This window comes from Vanacampus margaritifer, chromosome 18, assembly GCF_051991255.1.
Source record: "Vanacampus margaritifer isolate UIUO_Vmar chromosome 18, RoL_Vmar_1.0, whole genome shotgun sequence".
NCBI classification, from domain to species: Eukaryota; Metazoa; Chordata; class Actinopteri; order Syngnathiformes; family Syngnathidae; genus Vanacampus; species Vanacampus margaritifer.
The window spans coordinates 2,585,410-2,612,770 of NC_135449.1; the positions used below are offsets into that span (position 1 = coordinate 2,585,410).

The 27,361-nt window shown below is 38.7% G+C and overlaps 2 protein-coding genes across 8 annotated transcripts in view; one reads left to right on the forward strand and one right to left on the reverse strand.

The window, feature by feature from the left end:
* etv4 (ETS variant transcription factor 4) overlaps positions 1 to 16,891 on the forward strand; it is a 37,997-nt gene extending 21,106 nt beyond the window's left edge. For all 7 annotated transcript variants that reach the window (XM_077550013.1, XM_077550014.1, XM_077550018.1 and 4 more), the window contains 8 exons: positions 5,591 to 5,723; positions 5,881 to 6,066; positions 6,153 to 6,520; positions 8,903 to 8,971; positions 9,830 to 9,877; positions 14,867 to 15,054; positions 16,239 to 16,340; positions 16,418 to 16,891. In XM_077550013.1, the coding sequence (XP_077406139.1) occupies positions 5,591 to 5,723; positions 5,881 to 6,066; positions 6,153 to 6,520; positions 8,903 to 8,971; positions 9,830 to 9,877; positions 14,867 to 15,054; positions 16,239 to 16,340; positions 16,418 to 16,645 (1,322 nt within the window). In that variant the 3' untranslated portion in view covers positions 16,646 to 16,891. The remainder of the gene's footprint in view (positions 1 to 5,590; positions 5,724 to 5,880; positions 6,067 to 6,152; positions 6,521 to 8,902; positions 8,972 to 9,829; positions 9,878 to 14,866; positions 15,055 to 16,238; positions 16,341 to 16,417) is intronic.
* On the reverse strand, positions 14,866 to 27,351 carry LOC144038001 (ATP-dependent RNA helicase DHX8-like). Its single transcript, XM_077550012.1, has 24 exons — positions 27,089 to 27,351; positions 26,915 to 27,000; positions 26,789 to 26,849; positions 26,609 to 26,694; positions 26,371 to 26,462; positions 25,998 to 26,249; positions 25,665 to 25,809; positions 25,400 to 25,594; positions 25,193 to 25,280; positions 25,010 to 25,107; positions 24,789 to 24,936; positions 24,536 to 24,717; positions 24,268 to 24,462; positions 22,271 to 22,456; positions 21,996 to 22,206; positions 21,743 to 21,924; positions 20,535 to 20,675; positions 19,286 to 19,441; positions 18,994 to 19,131; positions 18,786 to 18,914; positions 18,521 to 18,717; positions 18,271 to 18,450; positions 17,486 to 17,734; positions 14,866 to 15,605 (listed from the first exon to the last, which is right to left on the reverse strand). Exons 1-23 carry the CDS (start codon positions 27,216 to 27,218, stop codon positions 17,515 to 17,517), a joined length of 3,498 nt encoding a protein of 1,165 aa, XP_077406138.1. The 5' UTR covers positions 27,219 to 27,351; the 3' UTR covers positions 14,866 to 15,605; positions 17,486 to 17,514.
* Positions 27,352 to 27,361: the final 10 nt, after the last annotated feature.

Here is a 27,361-nt window from a genome sequence, read left to right on the forward strand (position 1 = left end):
CGTCTCTCTGTGATTTACAATGCCAGATAGCAGAAATAGATTGATGACTTTTTAATTGCTTTTGTGTGTGTGTGTGTGTTTTTTGTGGCATAATCCTGGAATCTGCTTTATGCAGAGATTCTGCAAAACTGCGCCTTTATCTACCTAAATTGCCAAAACAATTTAGTTTTTTTTCCAGGCAGTGTGAATGAGGCTTGTCGTTTCCCTGCGTCAAAAACATCCAGTCAAATATTGAATGATGTGTTGTTGTGCGGCTAATGTCATTAGCAATTCTTGTCAATCAATAGCTTCCTTTTTAACCTTTCAAACCAGCGTGTTAGGATTGTCTTCAGTGGCTTCATTGATCGACGGCATTTGGCGAGCGGGTGGGGGGTTAAGACAAATGGCGGCCGACGAGAAGCAGATAACCCCCAAGATAGAGTTAAGTGAGAATTTGGGCCTTGTTTGTACCTTTGTTTTCTTCTTTGACGTCACAGGGTTCTGCTGGTGTTTGACACTCGGGCTGATGTCCGCTGAGTTAGTGCCAGCGAGGCTGTCGCGAGCTGCAGGCTTCCAGAGGCTCGAGACTTGGCAAAGTTTTGCATAAACATCCCGTTTAAGACTGTCCAGATCCAGTTTTGTCTTCACGTTGGGCTTCCGTGCAGCCTGCTGAACTTTTGTCTTAACATGTGAAAATCATGGCAAGGACTTGTTGACCCGATATTGACATACTTCCGATGCCTGTCATGGGCGATTTCATAATTGATTGGCTTGGATAAACAGTGACGATTTATACCAAACTTGGCAGAGGCGTTTTGCACGCGGCATGGGAGGAGCGATTCAATCTTGAATTGTGTTTTTCGTTTTATTTCCATTGGTTTCAGTCGGGTTAGGTTTTACAGTATGCCAGGAAAAACAGACAATTTACTGTATATAATGGACTGTTGTTTGATTGTTTGGCAGCATAAACTGCTGATTTCTACCCAAGTCAGTTAAGTGGCGTCATATTGAACCATAGAAGGAGCAATTCAATTTGGCGGACTAATGGCAAACATTGCAAAAATTTGTAGTTTTTTTTTATTTTTTATCATTGGTTCATGTGATGTTAAGGTGGGAATTTACTGTTTAATTGGTGGTTTATGTGGCGGCATAAACAACCGATTTTGACTTAACTTGGTTGAGAATTGGGCCGTAGAAAGAGCAGTTGAACTCATTTACTCGAAGCCATTTTGCAAGGCCCACAGGTTATTGTGTTCTATTGCTATAAAAACAAGGAACCTACCAAAAGAAAGAGCAGAGTCTCTTTTTCTTTTCTCTATCTGTTTGCAGTAATTAGCATTACAATATAGCTAAGTTTCATCATTAGTCACAAATCTGTTGCCACCTGCTGGCCGTTTTTGTAATAACTACCATTGCTTCAAGCATTCTCTTCAGTTCAGAGGCTGCATCAAAGTCTTCTGTACGCTCTAGCATAAAAAAACGTATAAATACGTCTTCAGGAGCATGGAAATAGTGCAAATAGATTAATTTGGGGGCTAACACTACAAAAATGCAATTTTTTTTTAACATTGACTTTTGATAGCGCTGCAGAATCCAAAAAAACATATTGTAACAGATTTTCCCCCCAAAAAGATTTGTTGGCGCCTTTGCATCAAAGATTCGCCTATTCTCAGTGTTATGATTCATAGTTGGCATCACAGCGGCTCTTAAAAGAAGTAATGCATTAAAATGGAAAGTACAATTACAATGTGTCTCTCCAGACTGCTGTCTTTCACGGAAGCTTATTTTAGTGAGTCGCTCTCATCCATGCGTGTGTGTTTTAGGAATCCCACAGGAATCCACTAGACATATATTCCCACTGGGGCACCTCAGCTGAGAGGCCCATTGTGCGCTGGATGGATTGGGTGGGGTTGAAGTAGGGAGGGGCTCACGGGGCATCCCATCCCATCCCATCCCGGGCCGCCTCTTGTGATTTGTTTGTGGTGTGTGTGTGTTGAATGGGAAGCCCCCTCCCGCATCCCGCCTCCCCCCTTCTGATGTAATGATCCCTTCACTTCCTAAAGCACTCAGCCGTGACCATCATCTTACTCCCAGCATCCTCCACCCCTTACCAGGGTGGACATTTACATATGTAAAAGTACGCCCCCTCCCCGCCCCGCCAGCCGGTCGGGGGTCGTCCCCAGTTGGAGCCCTCGACAGTTGCTATGAAATTCCAGCAAATGCAGGACCAGGCCCTTTTGAATTGAATCACTCAAAAGATCTGCCGGGAATCTTTGAGACTTGATGTCTGGTATACTTCAATCCCTACTTCTGCTTTGTTTCATCCTTATCGTTATAAGTGGGGAAACTTCCCGCTTCTCCTCATAATGCCAATGAGCCAGCGGACTCGGATTACATGACTTTGACTCATCAAATATAGGATTTGGGATTTGCTTGGGTAAAATTTATGAATGTCTGGGCTTGACTTTTGACTTTGTAATCGTGAGATCTGACTAGGCATTGACTTGTCTAGTCTTTCTCGTTTACATTTGAAAATCTGCATCTTCGCAAACCCAGCAACTCACCAGTACGCTACTACAATCTGGCATATCCTGACAAGAGCTCCAGGATGACTGGTCAAACATGAATTCAGTTTCATGTTGGTTATTATGTGTTTTAATTTCGAAGACAATAAAGTCACGAATAAGACCCTGACTGGTTTGGAACCATTAAAACACTTTGTAAATGTGTTAGTAAAATGTGTAGTACAGCTAGCTAGCTAGCGCACGTACCTGTACAGATACAGTATGCTAAGTGGCTAATGCTAATGTATGTTATGACTTATTTAACCCAAATAATGACCTGACTGGACTCGACATTACTTGCTTGATTTCTGCTTCGTTAACTTGAGGACTTGCTTTAAAGCATAACAATAACGACTCGAGCCTAATTTATGACTTGCACATTCTGGATGTACTGTAACTTCCACCTCAGTAACAAAGCGTCGAAAAGGGAGCTGGTATCGGCCCAAATAAAAAAGGAGGAAAAGGAGCTGAGGAACATCGCTCTCACTCTGCTTCCGTTTACACGACTGCCACTGCCTTGTAAATGGAGACGCCATCATTTACTCTAGCGCTGGCTTTGTTTTCATTCAGGGATTATTTTTGGATGTGCATGTTGGATTTGAGGAAAGTCGCCAAGAGCGACCGACGTAGACAGTCACAGGCCTGCCCTCTATTCTTGTCTTTGGGGGATTCATCCTCTTATTGAGCGGTTGGACGCGGTCCACGTCACGAGCCGTCACCTTGGTAGTCCGCAAAATCATTTGTAATGGATCATTTTCTTGCATCTTTTTTAAAAAGTGCTTACCTACATTTGCGCACACAATATGTTAGCTTTGGGCAGATTAAAAGCACCATTTTTTTTATAGTAATGAAGTCCCTATATTATTCTGTACCAAATGGCATATTTTATATTGTCCTATTTTTTTCAGGATAAGAGGCATGAGAATAAAGTTGTTTTTGAAATTCACTTGTTAAAACATCACTTATACTTTAGAGTAAATAGACTTCGCTCATGTGACTTACAGGAAGTAAGTATACTTTAAAAATCCATAACAAGAACAAAAAAAAAAAAACCTTTGAAAAACAATGTTGCTAATCTACTCTTCTTTCATGAACAGAGTTTCATTTTCTCTCCTGAAAAATCATCAACTTTTTTCACTTTTGGGCCACACATGCTTGCCGTTTTTGTGAATGAAGCGCAGTGTGCAATTATCCCCACATACACACGCACACACAGGTACACACCCACAGAGATTCCAGACGTGCACATGAATGAACGCGCCCCTCCCCCAGCTGGAAGTGCACAGCTGCTGCTGTTTACCCTGCCGGGACCAGCAAAACATCCTGTACACGTCTCGGGCGCAAAGCCTCCCCTCGCATAATAAACACCAGCCCTCGGCACAGCTTGAAGCTTCACTTTGGATGTTTTTCTTTGAGGGAGGGGGGGCGCGTTAGAAAGTTCCACCAAGAACCCCCCCATTATCCCACTCCAGCTTTCCCTTTGATTGACAGCTTGATTTGGGTGTGCAGATGTTGAGGCTTCCCTATAGTGTCAATATCAGCTGACGTGCGATTGGCTGCTAGAGGTCAACATCTGGATGCAAATAGGAAAGAATGCCCATTTTGTGAGCGTGTGTGTGTGCATAGTTGACACGCAGGTGTGACGTTTGCTTTCGTGGCAGGCTTGTTTAGCTTTGAGGAAGTTGGCTGTTGTGTCTGCAAGACTCAAGGCAAAGCAGGCGAGGAGACTTTGGCCTGGAATGTTGTTCGCTATTTGCACGCACGCACGCACACACGCAAGCGCTGTGTTGCATGTGAAAGATGTGCTTGAATGTAAATATCCTGCCTTCACGTGTTGTCGTGTTATTACAATGAAGTCCTCAAGTCCCCACAAAGTACAAATAATTTGCGTCTTGTAAATGTGGCACGCCACAGAGAAGTGTGTCGTTGACAAGCCTGCCATTGTTGAATGATTACAAAAGTTCAAATTTAATTACACTCGCTACTACAACCGAGACAAAAAGATGGACAGCTTGCAATGTGTAGCGCTAGCAAGCAGCTAGCGTGCTAGCTAAGACTTCTGAGGTTCCTCTCAGGCGTGAGAAAGGCAGCTTGTCAACTCCTCGTTTGGGAATTCAAATCACAACACCAAGATGTTCTGTAAATTGTGACAACTAGCGAATATAAATTTTTCGGGTCTAGCTATTGCTAACTAGCGAACGTATTTCGACGTTTTTAGCAATTCTCTTCAAACATGTATGGGGTTATTATAGTTTAGGAAGTTTTTATTTTGTGTTGAGTTTAAAAATAAATAAAAATCTGTTAGTTTTAATGAGTTTTCAATGTGGTTCTGTTCATTTTTATTAGCTTTAGTTGTTTAAAAATGCTTAATTTTAGTTAGTTTCAGTATTAGTTTGTGTATTACTTGTGTGCAATATTTAAAAAAACACCGTGGTAAAATGAAAAAAGTAACGCATTTCTTTACTTGCGTTGCATTTCGGCTGGGTTAAATGAAAAAGCAGGCCAAAAGTCAAGCATGCAAAATTGTCGCCTAAGAGCGACGTCATCTTAAGATGGTTTTCTATTGGCTGCCGCTCGATAGTCACTTCTGTGTGACACACTTTCAAACATCTTTATATCATAAATCTACTTCAAAATCACATTTAAAATAATCCCAGAGGGCTCATGTGTTAAATTAATTATGAAAGACTAAAACAAAGGACATTTTCAGTTCTGTAAACATAAAATGTAGTTTCAGTTGTTTTTTGTTTTTTTTAAAAGCATTTTTGTTTTGATCTTATTTTGTTAACAAAATTGTTTTTTGAATTTCAGTTGTAGTTTTTGTCATTAGTTTTCATTCACTAAAATAACCATGTCTGTCTCAATTGACTAAACAGGGTCTTCAAAATTGACTTTCCAAAATTAAAATATTTTTAAAAGCCTTTTAATATTTAAATCTCCTGTTGAAAAGTCTCAAAGATGTCTTTGAAAATGAACAGAAAATGTTGCACTCCTTTTGAACCCTTTGTGCTAACTGTGTGTCTTTTGTATCTTCTGTGTGTCAATAGCGGTGGCCTTTCACAGTCCGCCTGTCACCATCAAGAAGGAGCCACAGAGCCCGGGTTCGGACCCCAGCCAGTCGTGCAGCCATAAGCCCAGCTTTGGCTACGCCGCCAGTGGCGAGCAGTGCCTTTATGCCAGGTAAGCATCAAAATATCGAAAACTCAAGTCCCAAAAGAAGGTCACAGTCAAGAGAGAAGTTTCTGGATTTAAGGGAAGGTTCTAGTCCTGAGAATCAGAAATGTCTCTCTCTTCATAATCAAATTGTAACTGACGCCTGTTTGTGTGTCTTCCGCAGTGCCTATGAGCAAAAGAGAGCCAGCGCAGGGGGTGCCAAGCGGTCCTGCCCGGGCACCCCCATGTCGCCCATGCAGCAACATTACTCCCCCAAACCTGCGACGGCCGGCCGGCCCGGCGCCGGCTACATGAACCCCGCCGCCGCTTCGCAGCCTCTACCTAGCAACGCGTACCCCCTCAATGCCAGGTGACCCTTAATTGACCCCAACCTTTTGATTGCTCATGCCGATTGATTTCCAAGTTGTGAATGTCAGACTTGTCACTCGCTTGCAGGTATCAGGGCCCCTCAGGAGACCCCATGTGCCCCCAGTTCCCCGCATCCTCGCAGGCTTTCCAGCGAATGCCCTCCGCCCCGGCGGGACACGGCAGCGGGGGCGGTCCAGGGGGCGGGGGCTACCACCGGCAGCACTCGGACCCCTGCATGCCCTACCTGCAGCAGAGCTTCAAACAAGAATATATGGACCCCCTCTATGAGCGGGCGGGTCACGTCGGGGGACACGTCTCCGGACCGGGGCATGGCCGCGGGAACGCAGCGCCGCCCCACGGAGCCCAACACCCGCACTCGCACATGCACCCGCACAGGTTCCCGCCGGCACATATGATGGTCAAGCAGGAGCCCACAGACTTCAGCTACGACACAGGTGGGAAGCAAGCACACGTACGGTGGCCCACCGAGGGCAAAAACACGGAAATATATACAAAAAAACTAACAAAAAAAAGTGTTCGAAAACTGAAGACGAAAGTTCAATCTCGAGAGAAAAAATCCTAGATTTAAATAGTATATTTATTTATGAAAACATTTTGAGTCTAATTTATAGGACAATTAAATTTGAAAAAAGTTTTTAAAAAACTCTGAAGAGTACATTTTTCATTAATTTTTTTTCCTTTTTTTCAGAAAAAAATCTCCAGACTTTGTGTGTAAAATAGTTATATTTAATGTCTAATACTTAAAAAAAACGTAATTAAAAAAAAAAACGTCATATAAAAGTTGGATTCTTTTTCTAGAATTTTTTTTTAAAATATGAAATTGAAAAATATATATAATTATATATTATTTTTGATTAAAATTGTGACAAAAATAAGATCAAACATGAGCAAAAGGTATTGGGGCCACAGTGAAAAGAAATATCTTATCATTTTAGAAATTTTTTTTTTTTTTTAGAACAGAAGAAAGAAAAAGGTCCAAGAAAGAAGTTTTAGTTTTGAGAGAGAAGAAAACACACGAAAATATGTTCCATTACAGAAATGCAAATTTTATAGAAAAAAAAGTTTAGTTTTAAAGACAAAGTTTTTATGAGAAAAAAAAGAAGTTTTTTTTTGTTGCCAAAAGTAGCATTTTTTTTAACCTGATTAAAATAAGTTTACTTAAATAAAATGATTTTATGAGAATGACCTTTTTTGTTTCTAAAAAAATCCTTTGCTTTTCTTCAAAATCACCTTTCTTCCTCTCAAAAAAAAAAAATCTTGGAAAATTCTTGTTTCTTTTTTCTTAAGGACCTTTTTTTGTGGTCAGGTCCATATTTAACAAAGACAAAACAAAACAACCCCAAAATTTATATTGGCTGGATAAAAAAAATCCCAGTGAGGCAAAACTTATGAGTTATTTTTTTCCGCTTTTGGTCATCTCAACGAGCTGCGGAACAAAATGTCCAAGAAGGAGCAAACTTTTTCTCCCTGAACCCAAGTGGACTCCTCCCCTCCACTTCACTCCTTGGACACTCCAGAAAGAAAAAAAGAGAAAAAAAATGTTCTTTTCTGGTGCATTCACACCTTCTCCTTCCTTCCTTCCAAAGTCTTCCCTCCTCGCCATGCTCCCCCCCCCCCCCCACTCTCCCCCTCCCTGGATGCGGTAGAGGAATTTCATTGAGAAAATGGAGGGCAGAGGAAAGACTAGAGTCCCCGGCGGAGGCCGAAGGGTTTCACGTTGCACCGGCAGCTTCCTTTTGCTGCAGCACCATCAACTCATAATGGAAAAATGAGCGTGGCCGCAGTAACCCGAACCTCTCGCAAGGAGGGGGATGGGAGAGTGGGGGGGGGGGGTGAAGGAGTTTTGAACAACAACAAGCTGCAAGCGCAAACCAGCTCTTCCATGCAAAACTAGCTCTCTGTCACAAAAAAAAGAAAGAAAAAAAATAGAAAGAAGAAATGTAAGACTTGGATGAACCCAACGACCACAAGTCAACGCTTTCTTCTTGAAAATAATTTTTTTCTCAGAAAAAAATGTGAAACTTTAATGTCTATTTTTTAATTTACTTAATTTTTCAACTACATCTGTTTTTCAGGGTTAAAAAAAATCCTCAAACATTTTCCAAAGAATAAAAATCTAGCTTTTTTGTGTGTCAGACAATAGCTGTTTTTTTTTTCTTTTCTAAAATTATTATTTAAAAAATAAATACATCGTAGGTTGTTTTTGGGGTGGGAGAAACTTTTTACCTACAAAAATGTGCTTTGGTTTTAGAAAACAAAATGTCATTTCTCCCCTTTTTTCAGTTATCAAAATAGTATATAATTGAAGGGTTAAAAAAAACTTTTGTACTAAAGTACATTTCAGTCTTACTTTTCAGAGTTTTTTGTAGTTTTTGTATCTTTTCTACTGAAGTACAGTGTGAGTAGTTGCCAGCTCTGAATTAAAAAAAATAATACAAATTTGATGCACCATAAATATGAAAATAAAACAATTAATGGGACACATTTGCAATGAATAATTGTTGACATGTAACAAAGGCAGTCACGGCGTCGCATCGCTCACTCGCGCACACACACAACGCTTTCAATGACATGTTATCGGGAGCGATGCATTCCGCCGCACTGACTCACTGCTGCACCTTTTGTGCTTATTATGATCGCTTGTTTTTCTTCCCGGGACTGACACACAAACACACGCACACATACACATTGTTGACATTTCAACCACTTTACATATCTAGTGTTTACCTGCATATTTTTTGTATTCCTCTTATGATGCTATCAGTCCCCACACTCATTTGTCCGTTTCAATACATCTTATTTGTTTTTCTTGCTAGATGTGTCTGGATGTTCTTCCATGTACCACCACAGTGAAGCCTACCCGAACCCCCAGCCAACCCCCGAAGGTAAGGGTTGAACCTCAAACACTTCAACAATCACAATTAGATTTTTTATTTTTATTTTTGTTTTGCATGTTAACAGTGAAAAGATTTACTCTCGTTGGCCAAACTTAAATGCCAAGTTAGTCAACCTAACTGCCCCCCCCCCTCCTCCCCGTACTTTTTACATTTTAAATATTCCTGCAAAATAAAATATGGTACTAGTTATTCTAGAAGCATAGAAAAATGTTTTTTTTTCTAGAAAATAATTTTTTTAAATCTTCCTTTTTTCTATAAAGCTTTTTTTTACCTGAATAAATGAAACTTTTTTTTATTTTTTATATAGAAAGTTTTTTTTCTCCAAAGAACTTTCCTACTTTTATCACACTTACAACTTTTTTTCTAGAAAATATTATTATTATATATTATTATGTAATATCATTTTATTTTATTTTTTTTACCTGTAAAACAACTTTTGCGTGAACTTTTTCTGAAAAAAATGCAGTAATTTTTCTTTTTTGTTTTTGTATACTTTTTAAAGTGTATACTTTTAAAGTGAGAATTCTGAGAATAAAGTGAGAATCCTGCCAAACTTTATTTTTTTCTCGCTTCACCGGCCCTAATCCTCTTCCGTCCCATAGTGAAAAGTACGCTGTAGTAAGATTATTAGTTAGATGTGTTTTGGTTGGCTGAAAATGTTAGTTTGTTGCTATTTCTGCTTAGCTGGTTTGTAGTTGTTCATGACTTGGTTGTAGTGCACCGTCAAAGGTTCTTCTGTCGGGAGCTCTTCTGTTCTCTTTCAGACCGCAAGAAAACAAATTCTTGCTGCTGCTGTTTGTTTTGAAACACACCGAGGCTTACGCAAATGTGCTTGTCGTCGACTAGGTTACGGTTTCGAGAACGACTCCCGCGTGGTCCCGGAGAAGTTTGAAGGTGAGTTGTCTCTCAGGAGGGAACGTGAGACGCCCAACTTGGAAGTTTGGTAGCTCTTATTTCAGCGTGAGAACTAGTCGCTGATGGTGTGGAGCGCCACAGGGCGCTGACGTGTGCCCCTTCTCATATCTTGCATGTCTCGCATTTCCACTTCTATTTGGCGTAAAATCAACCTCTATAAAAAGAAAATGACATGATGTATAGTAAGGCTTTTTTTTTTTTTTAGATGGCATGACGACTAAAAATTTATAATTTTTATGAAGTTTAAAAAAAAGATTTTTTTTAAGACAAAAAAATAACATGATGTATATAGTAAGGTTTTTTTTTAGATGGCTTGATGACTAAAAAAATGTCAATTTATATTAAGCTTTATTTAAAAAAATATATATTTAAGACTAAAAAATGACATGATGTATAGTAAGGTTTTTTTTTTAGATGGCATGACTAAAAATGGATAATTTTTTTGAAGTTTTTTTTTTTAAGACAAAAAAATTACATGATAAGTGATGATAAGAGTAAGGTTTTTTTTTTGATGGCATGACTAAGAAATGACAATTTATATTAAGTTTTTTTTTTTGACTAAAAAATGACATGATGTATATAGTAAGGTTTTTTTTTAGATGGCTTGATGACTAAAAAATGACAATTTATATTAAGGTTTATTTAAAAAAAAAATTTAAGACTAAAAAATGACATGACGTATAGTAAGGTGTTTTTTTTTGATGGCATGACTAAGAAATGACAATTTATATTAAGTTTTTTTTTTTTGACTAAAAAATGACATGATGTATAATAGTAAGGCATTTTTTTAGATGCATGACGACTAAAAATAGATAATTTTTATGAAGTTTAAAAAAAAGAATTTTTTTTTTAAGACAAAATAACATGTGCATAGTAAGTTTTTTTTTTTAGATGGCTTGATGACTAAAAAATGACAATTTATATTAAGGTTTATTTAAAAAAAAATTAAGACTAAAAAATGACATGATGTATAGTAAGGTTTTTTTAGATGCATGACTAAAAATGGATAATTTTTTTGAAGTTTTTTTTTTTAAGACAAAAAAATTACATGATGTATAGTAAGGTTTTTTTTAGATGGCATGATGACTAAAAAAAGTACAATTTATTAATTTTTTTTAAAAAATATTTTTTTAAGACAAAAAATGACATGATGTATAGTAAGGTTTTTTTTTTTAGATGGCATGACTAAGAAATGACAATTTATATTAAGGTTTATTTAAAAAAAAATTAAGACTAAAAAATGACATGATGTATAGTAAGGTTTTTTTAGATGGCATGACTAAAAATGGATAATTTTTTTGAAGTTTTTTTTTTTAAGACAAAAAAAATTACATGATGTATAGTAAGGTTTTTTTTTTAGATGGCATGATGACTAAAAAAAGTACAATTTATTAAGTTTTTTTTAAAAATATTTTTTTATGACAAAAAATGACATGATGTATAGTAAGGTTTTTTTTAGATGCATGACTAAAAATGGATAATTTTTTTGAATTTTTTTTTTTTAAGACAAAAAAATTACATGATGTATAGTAAGGTTTTTTTTAGATGGCATGATGACTAAAAAAAGTACAATTTATTAATTTTTTTTAAAAAATATTTTTTTAAGACAAAAAATGACATGATGTATAGTAAGGTTTTTTTTTTTAGATGGCATGACTAAGAAATGACAATTTATATTAAGGTTTATTTAAAAAAAAATTAAGACTAAAAAATGACATGATGTATAGTAAGGTTTTTTTAGATGGCATGACTAAAAATGGATAATTTTTTTGAAGTTTTTTTTTTAAGACAAAAAAAATTACATGATGTATAGTAAGGTTTTTTTTTAGATGGCATGATGACTAAAAAAAGTACAATTTATTAAGTTTTTTTTAAAAATATTTTTTTATGACAAAAAATGACATGATGTATAGTAAGGTTTTTTTAGATGGCATGACTAAAAATGGATAATTTTTTTGAAATTTTTTTTTTTAAGACAAAAAAATTACATGATGTATAGTAAGGTTTTTTTTTTGATGGCATGACTAAGAAATTACTATTACGTTTTTTTTTTGACTAAAAAATGACATGATGTATAGTAAGGCATTTTTTAGATGGCATGACGACTAAAAATAGATAATTTTTATGAAGTTAAAAAAAAAACAATTTTTTTTAAGACAAAAAAATAACATGTGTATAGTAAGTTTTTTTTTAGATGGCTTGATGACTAAAAAATGACAATTTATATTAAGGTTTATTTAAAAAAAATTAATTTTTAAAACTAAAAAATGACATGATGTGTATAGTAAGGTTTTTTTTAGCTGGCATGATGACTAAAAAAAGTACAATTTATTAATTTTTTTAAAAAAAAAAATTTTTAAGACAAAAAATGACATGATGTATAGTAAGGTTTTTTTTTTTAGATGGCATGACTAAGAAATTACAACTTATATTAAGGTTTTTTTTTTTTGACTAAAAAATGACATGATGTATATATAGTAAGGTTTTTTTTTTTAGATTGCTTGATGACTAAAAAATGACAATTTATATTAAGGTTTATTTAAAAAAAAAATAAGACTAAAAAATGACATGATGTATAGTAAGGTTTTTTTTTAGATGGCATGACTAAAAATGGATAATTTTTTTGAAGTTTTTTTTTAAGACAAAAAAATGACATGTGTATAGTAAGGTTTTTTTTTTTGATGGCATGCCTAAGAAATGACTATATTAAGTTTTTTTTTTTTGACTAAAAATTACATGATGTATATATAGTAAGGCATTTTTTAGATGGCATGACGACTAAAAATAGATAATTTTTATGAAGTTTAAAAAAAATAATTTTTTTTTAAGACAAAAAAATAACATGTGTATAGTAAGTTTTTTTTAAGATGGCTTGATGACTAAAAAATGACAATTTATATTAAGGTTTATTTAAAAAAAAAATTTTAAGACTAAAAAATGACATGATGTATAGTAAGGTTTTTTTTTAGATGGCATGACGACTAAAAATAGATAATTTTTCTAAAGTTTAAAAAAAAGATTTTTTTTTCAGACAAAGAAATAACATGTGTATAGTAAGTTTTTTTTTTATTTGGCTTGATGACTAAAAAATGACAATTTATATTAAGGTTTATTTAAAAAAAAATTAAGACTAAAAAATGACATGATGTATAGTAAGGTTTTTTTTTAGATGGCATGACTAAAAATGGATAATTTTTTTGAAGTTTTTTTTTAAGACATAAAAATTACATGATGTATAGTAAGGTTGTTTTTTTTTGATGGCATGACTAAGAAATGACTATATTAAGTTTTTTTTTTTTTGACTAAAAAATGACATGATGGTATAGTAAGGCATTTTTTTAGATGGCATGACGACTAAAAATAGATAATTTTTATGAAGTTTAAAAAAAATAATTTTTTTTTAAGACAAAGAAATAACGTGTATAGTAAGTTTTTTTTTAGATGGCTTGATGACTAAAAAATGACAATTTATATTAAGGTTTATTTAAAAAAAAAAATTTAAGACTAAAAAATGACATGATGTATAGTAAGATTTTTTTTAGATGGCATGATGACTAAAAAAAGTACAATTTATTAATTTTTTTTTAAAAAATATTTTTTTAAGACTAAAAAATGACATGATGTATATATAGTAAGGTTTTTTTTTTAGATGGCTTGATGTAAAAAATGACAATTTATATTAAGGTTTATTTAAAAAAATAATAATTTTAAGACTAAAAAAATGACATGATGTATAGTAAGGTTTTTTTTTAGATGGCATGACTAAAAATGGATAATTTTTTTGAAGTTTTTTTAAGACAAAAAAATTACATGATGTATAGTAAGGTTTTTTTTAGATGGCATGATGACTAAAAAAAGTACAATTTATTAATTTTTTTAAAAAAAAAATTTTTTAAGACAAAAAATGACATGATGTATAGTAAGGTTTTTTTTTTTAGATGGCATGACTAAGAAATTACAACTTATATTAAGTTTTTTTTTTTTGACTAAAAAATGACATGATGTATATATAGTAAGGTTTTTTTTTTAGATTGCTTGATGACTAAAAAAGGACAATTTATATTAAGGTTTATTTAAAAAAAAAATTTAAGACTAAAAAATGACATGATGTATAGTAAGATTTTTTTTTAGATGGCATGATGACTAAAAAAAGTACAATTTATTAATTTTTTTTTAAAAAATATTTTTTTAAGACTAAAAAATGACATGATGTATAGTAAGGTTTTTTTTTAGATGGCATGACTAAAAATGGATAATTTTTTTGAAGTTTTTTTTTTAAGACAAAAAAATGACATGTGTATAGTAAGGTTTTTTTTTTTTGATGGCATGCCTAAGAAATGACTATATTAAGTTTTTTTTTTTGACTAAAAAATTACATGATGTATATATAGTAAGGCATTTTTTAGATGGCATGACGACTAAAAATAGATAATTTTTATGAAGTTTAAAAAAAATAATTTTTTTTTAAGACAAAAAAATAACATGTGTATAGTAAGTTTTTTTTTTATTTGGCTTGATGACTAAAAAATGACAATTTATATTAAGGTTTATTTAAAAAAAAAATTAAGACTGAAAAATGACATGATGTATAGTAAGGTTTTTTTTTTAGATGGCATGACTAAGAAATGACAATTTATATTAAGTTTTTTTTGTTGACTAAAAATTGACATGATGGTATAGTAAGGCATTTTTTTAGATGGCATGACTAAAAATGGATAATTTTTTTGAAGTTTTTTTTTTTTTTTTTTTTCAAGATTTTTTTAAAGACTAAAAAACAACATGTGTAGAAAGGCGTTTTTTTTAAGATGGCATGACTAAAAAATTACAATTTATGTCAAGGTTTTTTTTTTTTAAATTTTCTGCAGCGGAGGCGCGCAATGGTCTAAAATACACAATTTTAAGATGCCTTCCATCCTTTTGATCTGTGGCCACCTCATCGTCATGGCAACCGTGTCCTCTCCTTCACAGGTGAGGTGAAGCAGGAAGTTGGCGGTGGCGGCAGCAGCAGCGTGTTCCGCGAGGGAACGCCTTACCAGCGGCGAGGCTCGCTGCAGCTCTGGCAGTTCCTGGTGGCTCTGCTGGACGACCCCGGGAACGCCCACTTTATCGCATGGACCGGCCGCGGGATGGAGTTCAAGCTCATCGAACCGGAAGAGGTAGAGTTTTTTTGATGGTGCCAAAACCTTGTCTTATGGCAAAGTAGTAATTGGTGTCAAGGAAGTGTAGTAATCGCATGGGGGGGAAAAATGCCTTACTATGTATTTTAAATCACACGCTGCCATCATGCCCAAGGTTACTTGGCTCGTCACAGGAAGAGGGGAAAAAACAACACATAGAATCCATTCACAGCCTTTTAGAGCAAATGATTGATTTATTAAAAAAAAACAAAAAAAAAAACACCCCCACCAAAAAGTGAAGTGCGATCTCATAATTGCCCAATTAGCGACGTCGTTACGAGCGGGTACGTCCAAACATTGCAACGCTCTTCCATTATGTTTTCACAAGGCATTAAAAATGCACAAGTGCAATTAGAGGCTGAGAGCACTCAGCCATCAAAAGCAACAAGAGGCGAGACGCGTGCTACGCGTGCTACGCGTGCTTGCTGCATCATGCGGGGAAACGCGCACGAGTCGCAACGTTCTGAAATTCACTGCGCATAGCACTTTTCCAAGGCAGGTTCTTTTGGACTGTCGGTGCTGACGCCACACTGCAAAGAAAACAGACCAAAAAAATATCAAAACAAAGTTGTAATGTTATGACTAAGTCAAGTAACATCATTTTGATGTTTAAAAGGCAATTATGTATATTGTCGCAGCTATGTGAAAAACAATTGCATCCATTAAAAAAAAAAAAAGACAAGATACATAGTAAGGCACTTTTTAAATGATGTGGATGGATTTTTTTTTTAAAGGGATGCTTGACTCGTTGAGCCATTTTCAGCAGTAAAATGTTAATATCTTGTCCATGATGTGATAACTTCATTATTTTTCATGTACACTCAATACCTTTAAAAACAAATTGTATCCACTTGCTGTCGACTGAAGATGACATCACCTGTGCAACGACCAATCATGGCATCCTCAGTCGACAGCAAGTGGATAAAATTTGTTTTTAAAGGTACTAATTGTACATGAAAAATAATGAAGTTATCACATCATGGACAAAATATTAACATTTTACTGCTGAAAATGGCTCAATGAGTCAAATATCCCTTTAAATGAAATTATAAAACACTTTTTAATTCATGTTTCATTACAGCTGCAAAAACAAACAAATTAGTAATATTGGATTATTTTTTTTTATATAAACACGTCACTCCGTCTGTTAACGTGCTCCTCAGGTGGCCCGATTGTGGGGGATGCAAAAGAATCGACCCGCCATGAACTACGACAAGCTGAGCCGCTCTCTGCGCTATTACTACGAGAAGGGAATCATGCAGAAGGCAAGTAAAAAAAATAATAATAATTTTGTGTGCGTTACGTGTCAGCCATCTTGTCTAAGCGCGCGCGTCGTGTTCAGGTGGCGGGCGAGCGCTACGTGTACAAGTTCGTGTGCGAGCCCGAGGCGCTGATCTCGCTGGCCTTCCCCGACAATCAGCGGCCCAGCCTGAAGGCGGAGTTTGAGCGCTACGTCAACGAGGAGGACACGGTGCCGCTGTCTCACCTGGACGAGGCGGGGGCTCCCTACAACGCCGCCGAGCAGCCCCCACACGCCGCCCAGCCCTACTCCAAAGCATACATGTACTAAAGCCGCATCCCTCCCCCTTGCTGTGCCCCAAAGCATCTTCCTCTTCATACATGACCCCCCCCCCCCCGAACCCCATGCACCTCTTGCACACAAGCCCCAACCCCCCCTTGTATATACAGCTAAGGTGTTTTTGTTCGAAATTAATCTCACGAGGTAGTTTTGTTTTGCGAGGCTTCCTGTCACCTCCGAAGCCTCCAAATACGAGCGTGGATCAAGAGATTGCTTAATAAATTACTCCAAATTATACACGAGCGCACGTCCCGACTGCTTCTTAACATCCACACTCTTTACATATTTATATACGTTGTATTTTTATTTTTTTTTTACTATTAAATAAAGGTTGTTAAAAGCTAGTATTTATAATGCTATTTTGAGTCTCTATATACATTATCTCATACACTCTAAAAAGAGAATTGTTGATCATCTTAATAAAATTGTTTCAAGTGGTAAAACACAATTGAATTTAGTTAAACTAAAGTTATTATGAGTTCATTAATTATACATACATTTTAAAGAACTCATAATTAAACTTAATATATTCACTAAGGTTTAACTAAATTCAATTGTGTTTTACCACTTGAAGCAATTTTATTAAGATGATCAACAATTCTCTTTTTAGAGTGTAGTATTTTTTGACACGCACGATAAGACTTCATTTTTAATGACATGGATCATAAGACATGGCTTAATTATTAATACGAGAATTTTAAATCTAGAAATTTAAGGTCAGACATGAATGTATAATGTCATTTTAAATTAAATAAAAAAACTTCACCTTAGTAATAGTTTAAGTCATAAAAAATGGAAGTCATATGATACGTCATAAAAATGAAATCATACCTGACTTTATCGATGCCACGTAGTTGTCGTCAGCGTCGCCGGAACGCCCTGGAGATCCTCCAGGCGTTGGGTTCCTCGTAGCGGTTGTAGAGCGGCTCCAGACGCTGCTGCTTCTTCTGCTTGCTGAGGCGCGTCGGGTCCGACACTTTGAAGAAGGCGGGAGCGAATTCCACCAGCCAGCGCGGGTCGATGGTGGTCACCTCGCGCATGTACTCCTTGGTGGTCAGCACCAGCTCGTGGTACACCAGCCTGGAGATTAGAGCGCCAACATCGTCATCACAGATAGTAAAAACTAACAAAATAACTACAGCTACAATTGAAAAAATATTTTTGTTAACATTTATAAAAAAAAAAATGAAAATGCGTTAAGATACAAAAACTAACTGAAAACATCAATACAGCAAAAATGGCCTTTTTTTGGGGGGTTAATTAGCATCATAAATGAGCTGCTGTCTGTCCATACAGAAGACGGAAGGTCAAACGGTCATTTGAGAAATTTTGTTTTTGCACTTAAAGTACTCCATTAAAAAAATAAAATAAAGTTAAGCATTAAAAACTAAAGCTAATACTAAAATGAATAAAAACTAGAACTAAGCATTTTCCCAGAAAACTAAAGCTAATACGAAAATGTTTAAAAAACTAAGCATTAAAAAGAAAAAGAAAAACTAACACTACAACTACTAAAACTAAGCATCCACCACAAATGTGCTCTAAAACCAAATTAAAACTGAGTGAATTCAAAAAAGTAAAGTAAGAATTCTATTCTAACCGTGATGCTGCCTCACCATTCGGGCTGTCGGTTGAAGAGCGTGCTGGACGGGTGCAGGTACACCACCTGCTGGTCGATGAGGGTACGGTAGCCGTCTTGTGGGTGCTTCTTGGCGGCGTTGCGGAAGAAACCGCTGCAGATGGCCTTCTGGACGCGCACGGTGGACGCGCCGCAAGACACCACGTCCAGCTTGTGCCTGCCGGGACGGACATCCCCGTCAAATGTTAGCCCCAACGGAGACGTCCGATTGGCTGACCGCCGCTCGCCTGTCCATGATGCTCATCATCTGCTTGCGGATGTCCTGCGCCCTCCTGAGCGAGCGAGCCTGGATGAAGTTCTCGAAGCACCACGGGTTGGAGAACTTGTTGTTCTTCCACGAGTTGAAGACGGCCAGCAGGGTGAGGTGGTCGCCCTCGGGCTGGAAGAACTTGGCCTTCCTCTGGTCCGCCTGGATCTGCTTGTCCTGCCGCGAACGTTCACGCCGCAGCTTCTTAGCATGTTAGCTAGCACGCCAGTTAGCATGTACCGTACCTTGGGCCTGTAGAAGACGTTCTGCACGGACAACATGGACACGATGGTGAGCATCTCGTCACCGCAGCACAGATGCACCGACATGATCAGCATCTTGCACAACGTGGGCTCCAGAGGGAATTCGGCCATCTGGGCGGGACCAAAGCGCACGTCAGGAAGCCCAGAAAAGCCAACCGGATCAAAGCGACCCGCCGGCGGCGGTCCTCACCCGTCGCCCGAGTCGGGTGAGGAGCCCCTCGTCGTCCAGCGCCCCCAGAGCGTACAGCTGCTCCATGGCGGTGATCAGCGTCTCCATGGGAGGCGCGTCCATGAAGTCGAAGGCCAGAAGGTCGTTGATGCCCATGGCCTGCCGGGCGAGGCCGCATGACATCATTTTCACATTTGTACCGGACGTTCTTTTTTATGACAGTTTTAAAAGGGGGCACAGTATAAACCTGGAAAAGAAACTCAGCCCACATATCCATATGATAAAACAGAACTCGGTGACATCACTGGCGCACCTTGAGCGAGAGCACCGTGCTGGCCAAGTTGGTCCTCTGGATCTCCGGCACGTTGGTGGTCAGCATCTCGTCCCGGTACGCTCGCTCCGTGTACAGGCGGTAACACTTGCCGGGACCCGTTCTGCCGGCGCGGCCCGAGCGCTGCTTGGCCTGCGCCTGGATGACACGTGGTTTCAGACACATTTGGACGCCATCAAAAAATATTTTGGCCAGAAGCTCAACCAGAGAAAATGCAAATATGTTTTTTTTCTTTCTTTCTTTTTTTTTTAACTCATTCACTGCCATAAATTAATAAAAAAAAAAGATGATTAAAAATTAGGGGCGACAGGCAATTAAAATGTTTAATTGTAATTAATTGTATGGCTTCATTGGTTAACTCACGATTAATCGCAAATTTTATATCTGTTCTAAATGTACAATGAAAAAAAATCTAGGTTTTTATACTCTTGTTAACAAAAGAGGAAAAAAAATTTAACTAATAGAAATAGTTCAAATTAATTTTTGACGTTTTTAGCCGTCAATGGCAGTGAATGAATAAAAAGAAAAGAAAAGATGACTGAAAATTTGGGCCATCAGGTGATTAAAATTTAAATCGTAATTAATCGCATTACTTCACTCGTTAACTCAAGATTAATCACAAATTTCATATCTGTTCTAAATGAACAATTAAAAACATTCTAGCTTTTCATACTCTTGTTAACAAAAGAGGAAAAAAAATTTAAACTAATAGAAATAGTTCAAATGAATTTTTGACGTCTATAGCCGTCAATGGCAGTTAATGAGTTAATGAGCACCCGCTAGCACATTATTTGATCAAATTAGGACAAACATTCTGTGAGGAGCTTGACGACGTGCAAGGAAAAAAATCAGTTTTGGGCTGCTATTAGGTTGTTGTTTTTTTTGGGGCACATACCATTTTGTCTGGTAATTTAAAAAATGCGCATATTTGCATTTTTATTATTATTATTATTATTTGTTACTCGGGTAATTGCCAAAAATCGCATGCTCGCAGCTCTAGTCAGGGCCCGAGCAGCAACTGTTTCCAATAGTTAAAAAGAAAATTGTAACTTTTTTTTTTTTTAACAATAATTTCTGTCAAAATGACGCGCAGAAAAACGATAGCCGTGACGAGCAAGATGCCAAATTGGCAGTATAATATATGAATAAAATGTGTAAAATAAACAAAAGCAAAAATAATCAAATAAAGAGCAAATGATAAGAAATATGCGAAACGGAAGTTGGAAGCCACCTGCGAGATGGGCGTCACCACCAGCTGGTCGATGCCCGACCTGTAGTTGTAGACAATCTGCTTGACGAAGCCGGGGTCCACCACGTAGTAGATGCCGTCGATGGTCAGCGACGTCTCGGCGATGTTTGTGGCGATGATCACCTGCCGGTCGCGGGCAAAACGTCGCAAGGTTTCAATTGGTTTTACTGGGCTGGATTCAACTGGAATGTGGATCAGTGCAAGGCTATATTAATTCAATTATATTAAAACATAAATAAATGACAAAAAATGGATGTAAAAAATATAATTCAAAATTTAAATAAAAATAAATAAATATAAATGGAAACAAAAACAACATATATACATATATATATACATAATAAAAAATAAAATTAAAATAATAGGTCAAAATTAATACAAAAATAAATATCTAAATAGAGATAAAATATTAATCAATAAATAAAAACCATCATGACTTGTCGAGCAATTCAAGTCGTGCGGCTTGCATGGCGCTCTCCATGCAAGCCGGCGAGTCCAACCCAGGACACGCTTAGGACCGCCCCCCTCATTTGAATAGCATTTCGTCCTGGCAGAGCGTCTGCAGCATGAAATAAATAAATGTGAGAACAGAGCGGTTTTATTTATTGACTGATATTTAATTCCATTTATAAAAATTTTTTTTTTTTACATTTATTAAAACATTTTTGAATGTTTTTTAACTCTTTGACTGCCAAAAACGTTAAATAACGTTTAGTAAAATCCTATGGAGGAGTGCCAAAGACGTTAAAAGACGTTTTTTCAAAACAGGTGAAACTAACCATTTTCTATTGTTGATTACTGAAAAACGGAATAAGGTAGAAACAAACTTTTTTTTCTGATGAAAGATGAGAGTCCAATCTTTCATTTGGTAGTATGTGTGTTTCCATAGTCCAAACACGTAATTTTCTGTGGACCTTGAAAGATCAGTCAAAAATGCTTAAATCGGCTGGCACTGGCGACATCCCGTTTCTGAAAACGTCTGGCAGTCAAAGAGTTAATATTTTTTTATTCATTTATGGTATATATATATATTTTTTTAATTTCCATTAATATCTATGTTTTTGCATTTAATTTTTGAATTAGATTTTTTATTTGTTTTTATTTTCACTTTCAGTCATTTATTTATTTGTAATCTGCAAAATAAAATGCCAATTGTTTGTGTTTTTTTCTGAATCAATTCGCAGTTTGACCTTCCTGCTGCCAAGCGGCGCCGGCTCAAAGATCCTGGTCTGCATCTCACTGGGCAGTGCGGAATAAACGGGAAGGATGATGAGCTGGGGAAGGTCGGGGCCGAGCATCCGCATGCGCTCGAAGAGGATCTCGCAGGCCGTGTCGATCTCCTCCTGCCCGGTCAGAAACACCAGGACGTCACCTGGACCGGCCGCGGGAAGCGCGTCATGAAACGGGAGATACCAAAAGAAGGGGGTGAATTTGTGACGGTACCGGGAGGCTCGGTCAGGTGGATCTGCATGACGGTGATGAGGCTGGCGTCCAGGTAGTCCGTCTCGGGCTCCCTGGCGTAGAGCACCTCCACCGGGAAGGTCCGCCCCGGGATGGTGAAGATGGGCGCCTCGAAGAAATACTGCGAGAACTTGACGGCGTCCAACGTGGCCGACGACACGATCAGCTTCAGGTCTTTGCGCTTCTGCACCGTCTGGCCAAGAGAGCGCGCCGGCAATGCTCGTCGCAAATTCTTCAATTTTGCGACGCTGCCGTACCTTCTTGAGCAGTCCGAAGAGGACGTCGGTGTGGACGGTCCTCTCGTGGGCCTCGTCCAGCATGACCAGCGAATACTGGCCCATGTCGGGGTCGAGCAGACATTCCCGCTGCAGCATGCCGTGAGTCATGTACTTGATCTGCGTCTCGGGGCTGGTGCAGTCCTCAAAACGGATGGTGTAGCCCACCTACAAAGCAGACGGGCTCTCTTATGATTTTTCGCCACTGGTGGACATTCTTGAATCCAGAGCTTCTTACGATTTTCATTTTCTGACCGATATGGATTTTTTTTCAGGCTGATACAGACTCATATTAACTCTTTGACTGCCAGACGTTTTCAGAAAAGGGATGCCGTGGGTGCCAGCCGATTTTAAGCATTTTGACTGATCTTTCAAGGTCCATAGAAAATTATGTGTTTGGACTATGGAAACACACATACTGCCAAAACAAGATTGGACTCTCATCTTCCATCAGAAAAAAAAAAGTTTGTTTCTACCTTATTCCGTTTTTGAGTAATCAACAATAGAAAATGGTTAGTTTCACCTGTTTTGAAAAAAAAACGTCTTTTAACGTCTTTGGCACTCCTCCATAGGATTTTACGAAACGTTATTTAACGTTTTTGGCAGTCAAAGAGTTAATCAGAATTAAATTCCGATAACCGATTAATTGGATGGTTAACTCATTTGCTCGCAGCCATTTGCACTGAAGCAACCCCCTTCGCTCCCAGCTGTTTCACTGGATTTTGACTGATTTTGCACAGCCCACACAATATTGTGTTCTATTGCTATAAAAACACAAAACCTACCAAAAGAAAGATTAGAGTCTCTTCTTTCAACCAGGACAAAAAGTTTATTTCTATCTGTTTCTGTTTTGCAACAATTAGCATTAGTTAGCAAACAGTGGGGAAAAGAGCTTTTTGCTACACGGTTAGTTAGGGTCTTATACTCTGCTGCCACCCGCTGGCCGGTTTTGTAATAACTACCACTGCTTCAATTGTTGTCTTCAGTTCAGGGGCTGCATCAAAGCCTTCTGTATGCTCTAGCACAGGGGTGGCCAAGTTCGGCCCTATCCGGCCTGTTTTCCATGTCTTCCTCCTTCAGCGCAGCTGATTCTAATGATCAGCTCAGGGATGTGATTTGACCAAAGTGAAATTATCTGAAAATTTAGCCGGGGGTCTGGGGGCCGCTGGCACCCAGCTAGGTCCAGGAGCTCATGGGTTTTCCGTGTTTTTAAGTACTTTCAATGCACTCACATGACAAAGAAATAGACAAAACAACAGCATAAATTTTCAATGTATATTGAACTATCCCATATAAAATGGCAGTTTTAGTCAACTCAAAATCAGTCACATTCAAAAACATTGGACTGCCTTTGCTTTTAAAAACTATCACTGAGAATATCATCATATCTAACTAATGTGATTACTAAGTTAACACATAAATAATGCTGAAGAGCAAAAAAAAAAAAAGCGGAATTCCGCGAATTAGCGGAAAAATCACATCCCTGTCAGCTCATCAGCAAGCTTTGCAGAAGCCTGAAAACGATCCTGATCAGGAATCAGGTGTGTTAGTGGAGAGAAACATGGAAAACAGGCTGGATGGTGGCTCTCGAGGACCGAACTTGGCCACCCCTGCTCTTGCGTAAAAATAAAAAATAAAAAAAGCATAAAATTTCTAGTCAACAGAACTTATTCATGGCATTCAAAAAAAAAAAAAAAAAAAAAAGCCCCCCAAAAAAGATTAACTTTTATCTTATGTTTTATGTATGTGTGTGTATTTGTAATTGTGTGGTTGCTTGCTTTTGTGATGCAAATGAGCTGTTAGCTTACTCTGGCCCACTTTTTTTTTTTTTTAAATTGTCCCAGCACACACACGCACAAAAAATAAATAAAAATAATAATAATAATGCAATTGAACGAAAAGTGCCCCTAAACAATCCAAGTGCTCCTCTGCTGCCACCTGTTGGACAGCGTGCACACGTCAGGCAACTTGTCACTCACCTCCTGGCCCAGCCGACATCCGAACTCCTCCGAGACCCTCTTGGCGACGGACATGGCGGCCACGCGGCGAGGCTGCGTGCAGCCGATCTTCCCTCGCGCCGTGTACCCCGCCTCGGCCAGGTACTGCGTGATCTGCGTGGTCTTCCCCGAGCCGGTCTCGCCCACCACGATCAGGATTTGGTTGTCGTGGACGGCCTGCGGGAAGCGCGGGACAGAAAATGAGCGCTGGGCGGATGGACTTCCCGATGGTGCGAGTGGCCTGGCAGACCTGAACCAGCTCCTCCTTCAGCTTGAAGATGGGCAGACTCTCCCGCTGCTGGATGATGGACAGCTCCGTTTTCTTGCCGTACGACACCTGATTCCCGCCGAAGGCGTAACGCTTCCACATGGGAACGTCGGCCGGCGGGGCGCCGATGCCGCGCAGGTTGGCGGCGATCTGCCGGCCGTCATCTGCGGCGGGAGAGCAGAGGGTGAGCCGGCATTGCAGACACGTCCGGCGCTAAGAGGTTTTGAGCGCGCACAGTCCGGCATGGGGTCGATCCAGTTCTTGTGGAGGCCGGTCGGGATGCGGTCCATCTCGTCCGCGCGGGCCGCGTGCTTGAGCTCGCGGCGCTCTTTGGCCAGGGCGCTCTGCATCATGGCCGCCTGCGACAGCGAGCCGTCGGGATTCTAAACACAAAAAGATCTAAATATCCCAATGATAATAATAATAACAATAATAATAATAATAATAATAATGTACCTTTACGATCTTGACGGGACTCAAGTTGGTGCTCCACCGAGTCTGACCTTGCAGAAAGGGCGGCTCCTCCTCCACCAGGTCGATTTCGATGTCCACGTCTGGTCACATGATCGTCACGTGATCACACGGTAACGCGATGACAGCAAAAAAAGAAGAAGAAAAAAAAGTCATCAACGCGCTTACCTTCCTCGTCGTTGAAGTTGGGAAGGATTCCCGTTTCTTTGTCGAACTCCGGGTACTCCTCCTTCGGGAGCACGTTGGCGGCAATCATCTGGACGGAGAAGGCGAGTTTGGAAGTCGGAATGTTTCTGAGGAATCGACTTGCTATCCGTCGATCGTTGATTTGATCGCTTAATTCTATCAATGTCTTTGTCTGTGATGACTGCCGACCTGTTTGATCTCCCACTTTTCCAGGTCGGTGATCCTGGCCATCTTTTTTTGCTGGCTCGGGTTCTCCTCACTCTCCAGCACGCAGACCACGGGAAAGTCGGGATTCCTCATGGCGTCGTCCCCGGCACCCGTGCCGTTTTCAAAGTTCCTTCTGCGGTTGGGATTCAGGTCCTCTCCAGTTTCTTGGTCCACATCCTGTAAAAATGTTTCCAGCTTTGTCACAAGTTCTTTTGCGTCTTCCCTTCCTACTCCTTCTGGGACCGACCTTCATGCTGAGGCTGGCCTTTGTTCCGGTCACAGACAGCGCTTTGACCTTGACCTTTTGTCCCCTGCTGACTACAGTCGACACGTCCGCTATTCGGCCTTCCTTGCGCAGCTCCGATACGTGCACGAGGCCTTCCCAGCGTCTCCTGCGTACATTTAAATTTATTTAGTAAGAGTTAAAAAAAAAGAAAAGTAGAATGACATTATACAACACTTGATCCCCGTCTGGGGTTTGCTTAATTTCTCCAGTTTTTGGCTGAAACATGAAGGAAAAGAATGGAAATGATTTTGCTCATGTTTGAAGTTGCTGAAGTGGTCAAATCGAACCTCGTACCTAAGGCCTTCCAGCTGCACAAAGCATCCAAACTGCATCACGCTGGACACTTTCCCGCAGTAGATGTCGCCCACCACGGGAACGTTGGACAGAGGTCGCTCGACGGGATTCGGATCTCGGGGCGGGCTCGGCGGTCGGTCGCTCCAGCGGGAAGGTCGTTTCCGTCGCCGCTTGCCGGTCGTCTCGCCATCGCGATCTCTCGACCCGGAACGATGGCGCTTCCGCGTGCTGTCCTTGTCTGCGTCGTTTGTCCTGAAGGAATTCAAATGTTGTCATTAGAAGCCTCAGTCAAGATAAATGTAGACAATTTTTGTTAATATAATCTCTAACTAGTTTCACAAATTATGGTTATTGTTAATAATATTAAACTCACCCAGGAACACAACGAGGCATGAGCATCTCCAGCTGCTTCATGGCTGCGGCGGCAACTCGCTCATCGTTTTTACTGAGTTGATGTGAAGAAAGCTGATGGACAGAAAGTCACAACGATGACAACACCACCACAACCAACACTGTACATTATTTTTCCAACAAGAGTCTAATGTCATGATTTCTACTGTTAACTGTAATTTTGGTATAGAAGATAAAGTTTATAAGCTGAAGGTAAATACCGTCCACACGGGATCATCTGGTTTACATAGAGCAGGATATTTCTCTTTCAACTTGTCTTGTTCACTCTTGGGTTTTTGCTGACGCGCTGATGTGAGCCAGAGAGAAACAAACATGTTCATGACATGTAGCATTAATGTTCATGGTTAAAAAACGCACTATAGGAAAAAGAAAATGTCTACCTTGACTCGTGGAGGCTTGCATGGTTTTAATAATTCTAAACAAATTTGTAGTGAGCGTTTCCTGAAAGACAAAACACAATGATTGGTCGTTGAAAAATGTAAAACAATCAATTAGCCACGACCTACTGTGAATTCGGCTCCATTTTGTGACAAGGCAGCTTTAAACTCTCCAAATGTCGGATGTTTGTCTGCGAGGCTGATGATGAATTCAGCTAGCGAAAACAAGAACATTTTAGCGAAACCCTTCATGTAAAAATACATTTGCTGGTAAGTTGTAAGCCAAAAGACATTCGGACATACCAAGATCTTTTTCGCTTATTCCAAGATGGTTTTCCAACTCGGTGCACACTTTGGATACCAAAGATAAATACTCCAGACGCTGTACCGCGTCCAGCGCCGCCATTTTGGCCGCAGTCGTCTGTGTTGACATGGAAGTGCTTCTTCTTCTACGCACAGCTGAAACCGAGCGGCTTAATTTAAGTCGCCCACTGTTGACTATAAATGAAATAACAGCAACCTTATCGGAACGCTTATGATCAAAAACGCATTCATATTTCGCATGATTTCAAGAAA

Coding starts and splice junctions, on each gene's coding strand:
- LOC144038001 (XM_077550012.1), bottom strand. CDS start 27,218: ATGTCAACACAGACGACTGCGGCCAAAATGGCGGCGCTGGACGCGGTA. Junction 26,850..26,914: donor AAAATGGAGCCGAATTCACA/GTAGGTCGTGGC, acceptor TTTGTCTTTCAG/GAAACGCTCACTACAAATTT. Junction 25,108..25,192: donor CAACTTCAACGACGAGGAAG/GTAAGCGCGTTG, acceptor TCATGTGACCAG/ACGTGGACATCGAAATCGAC.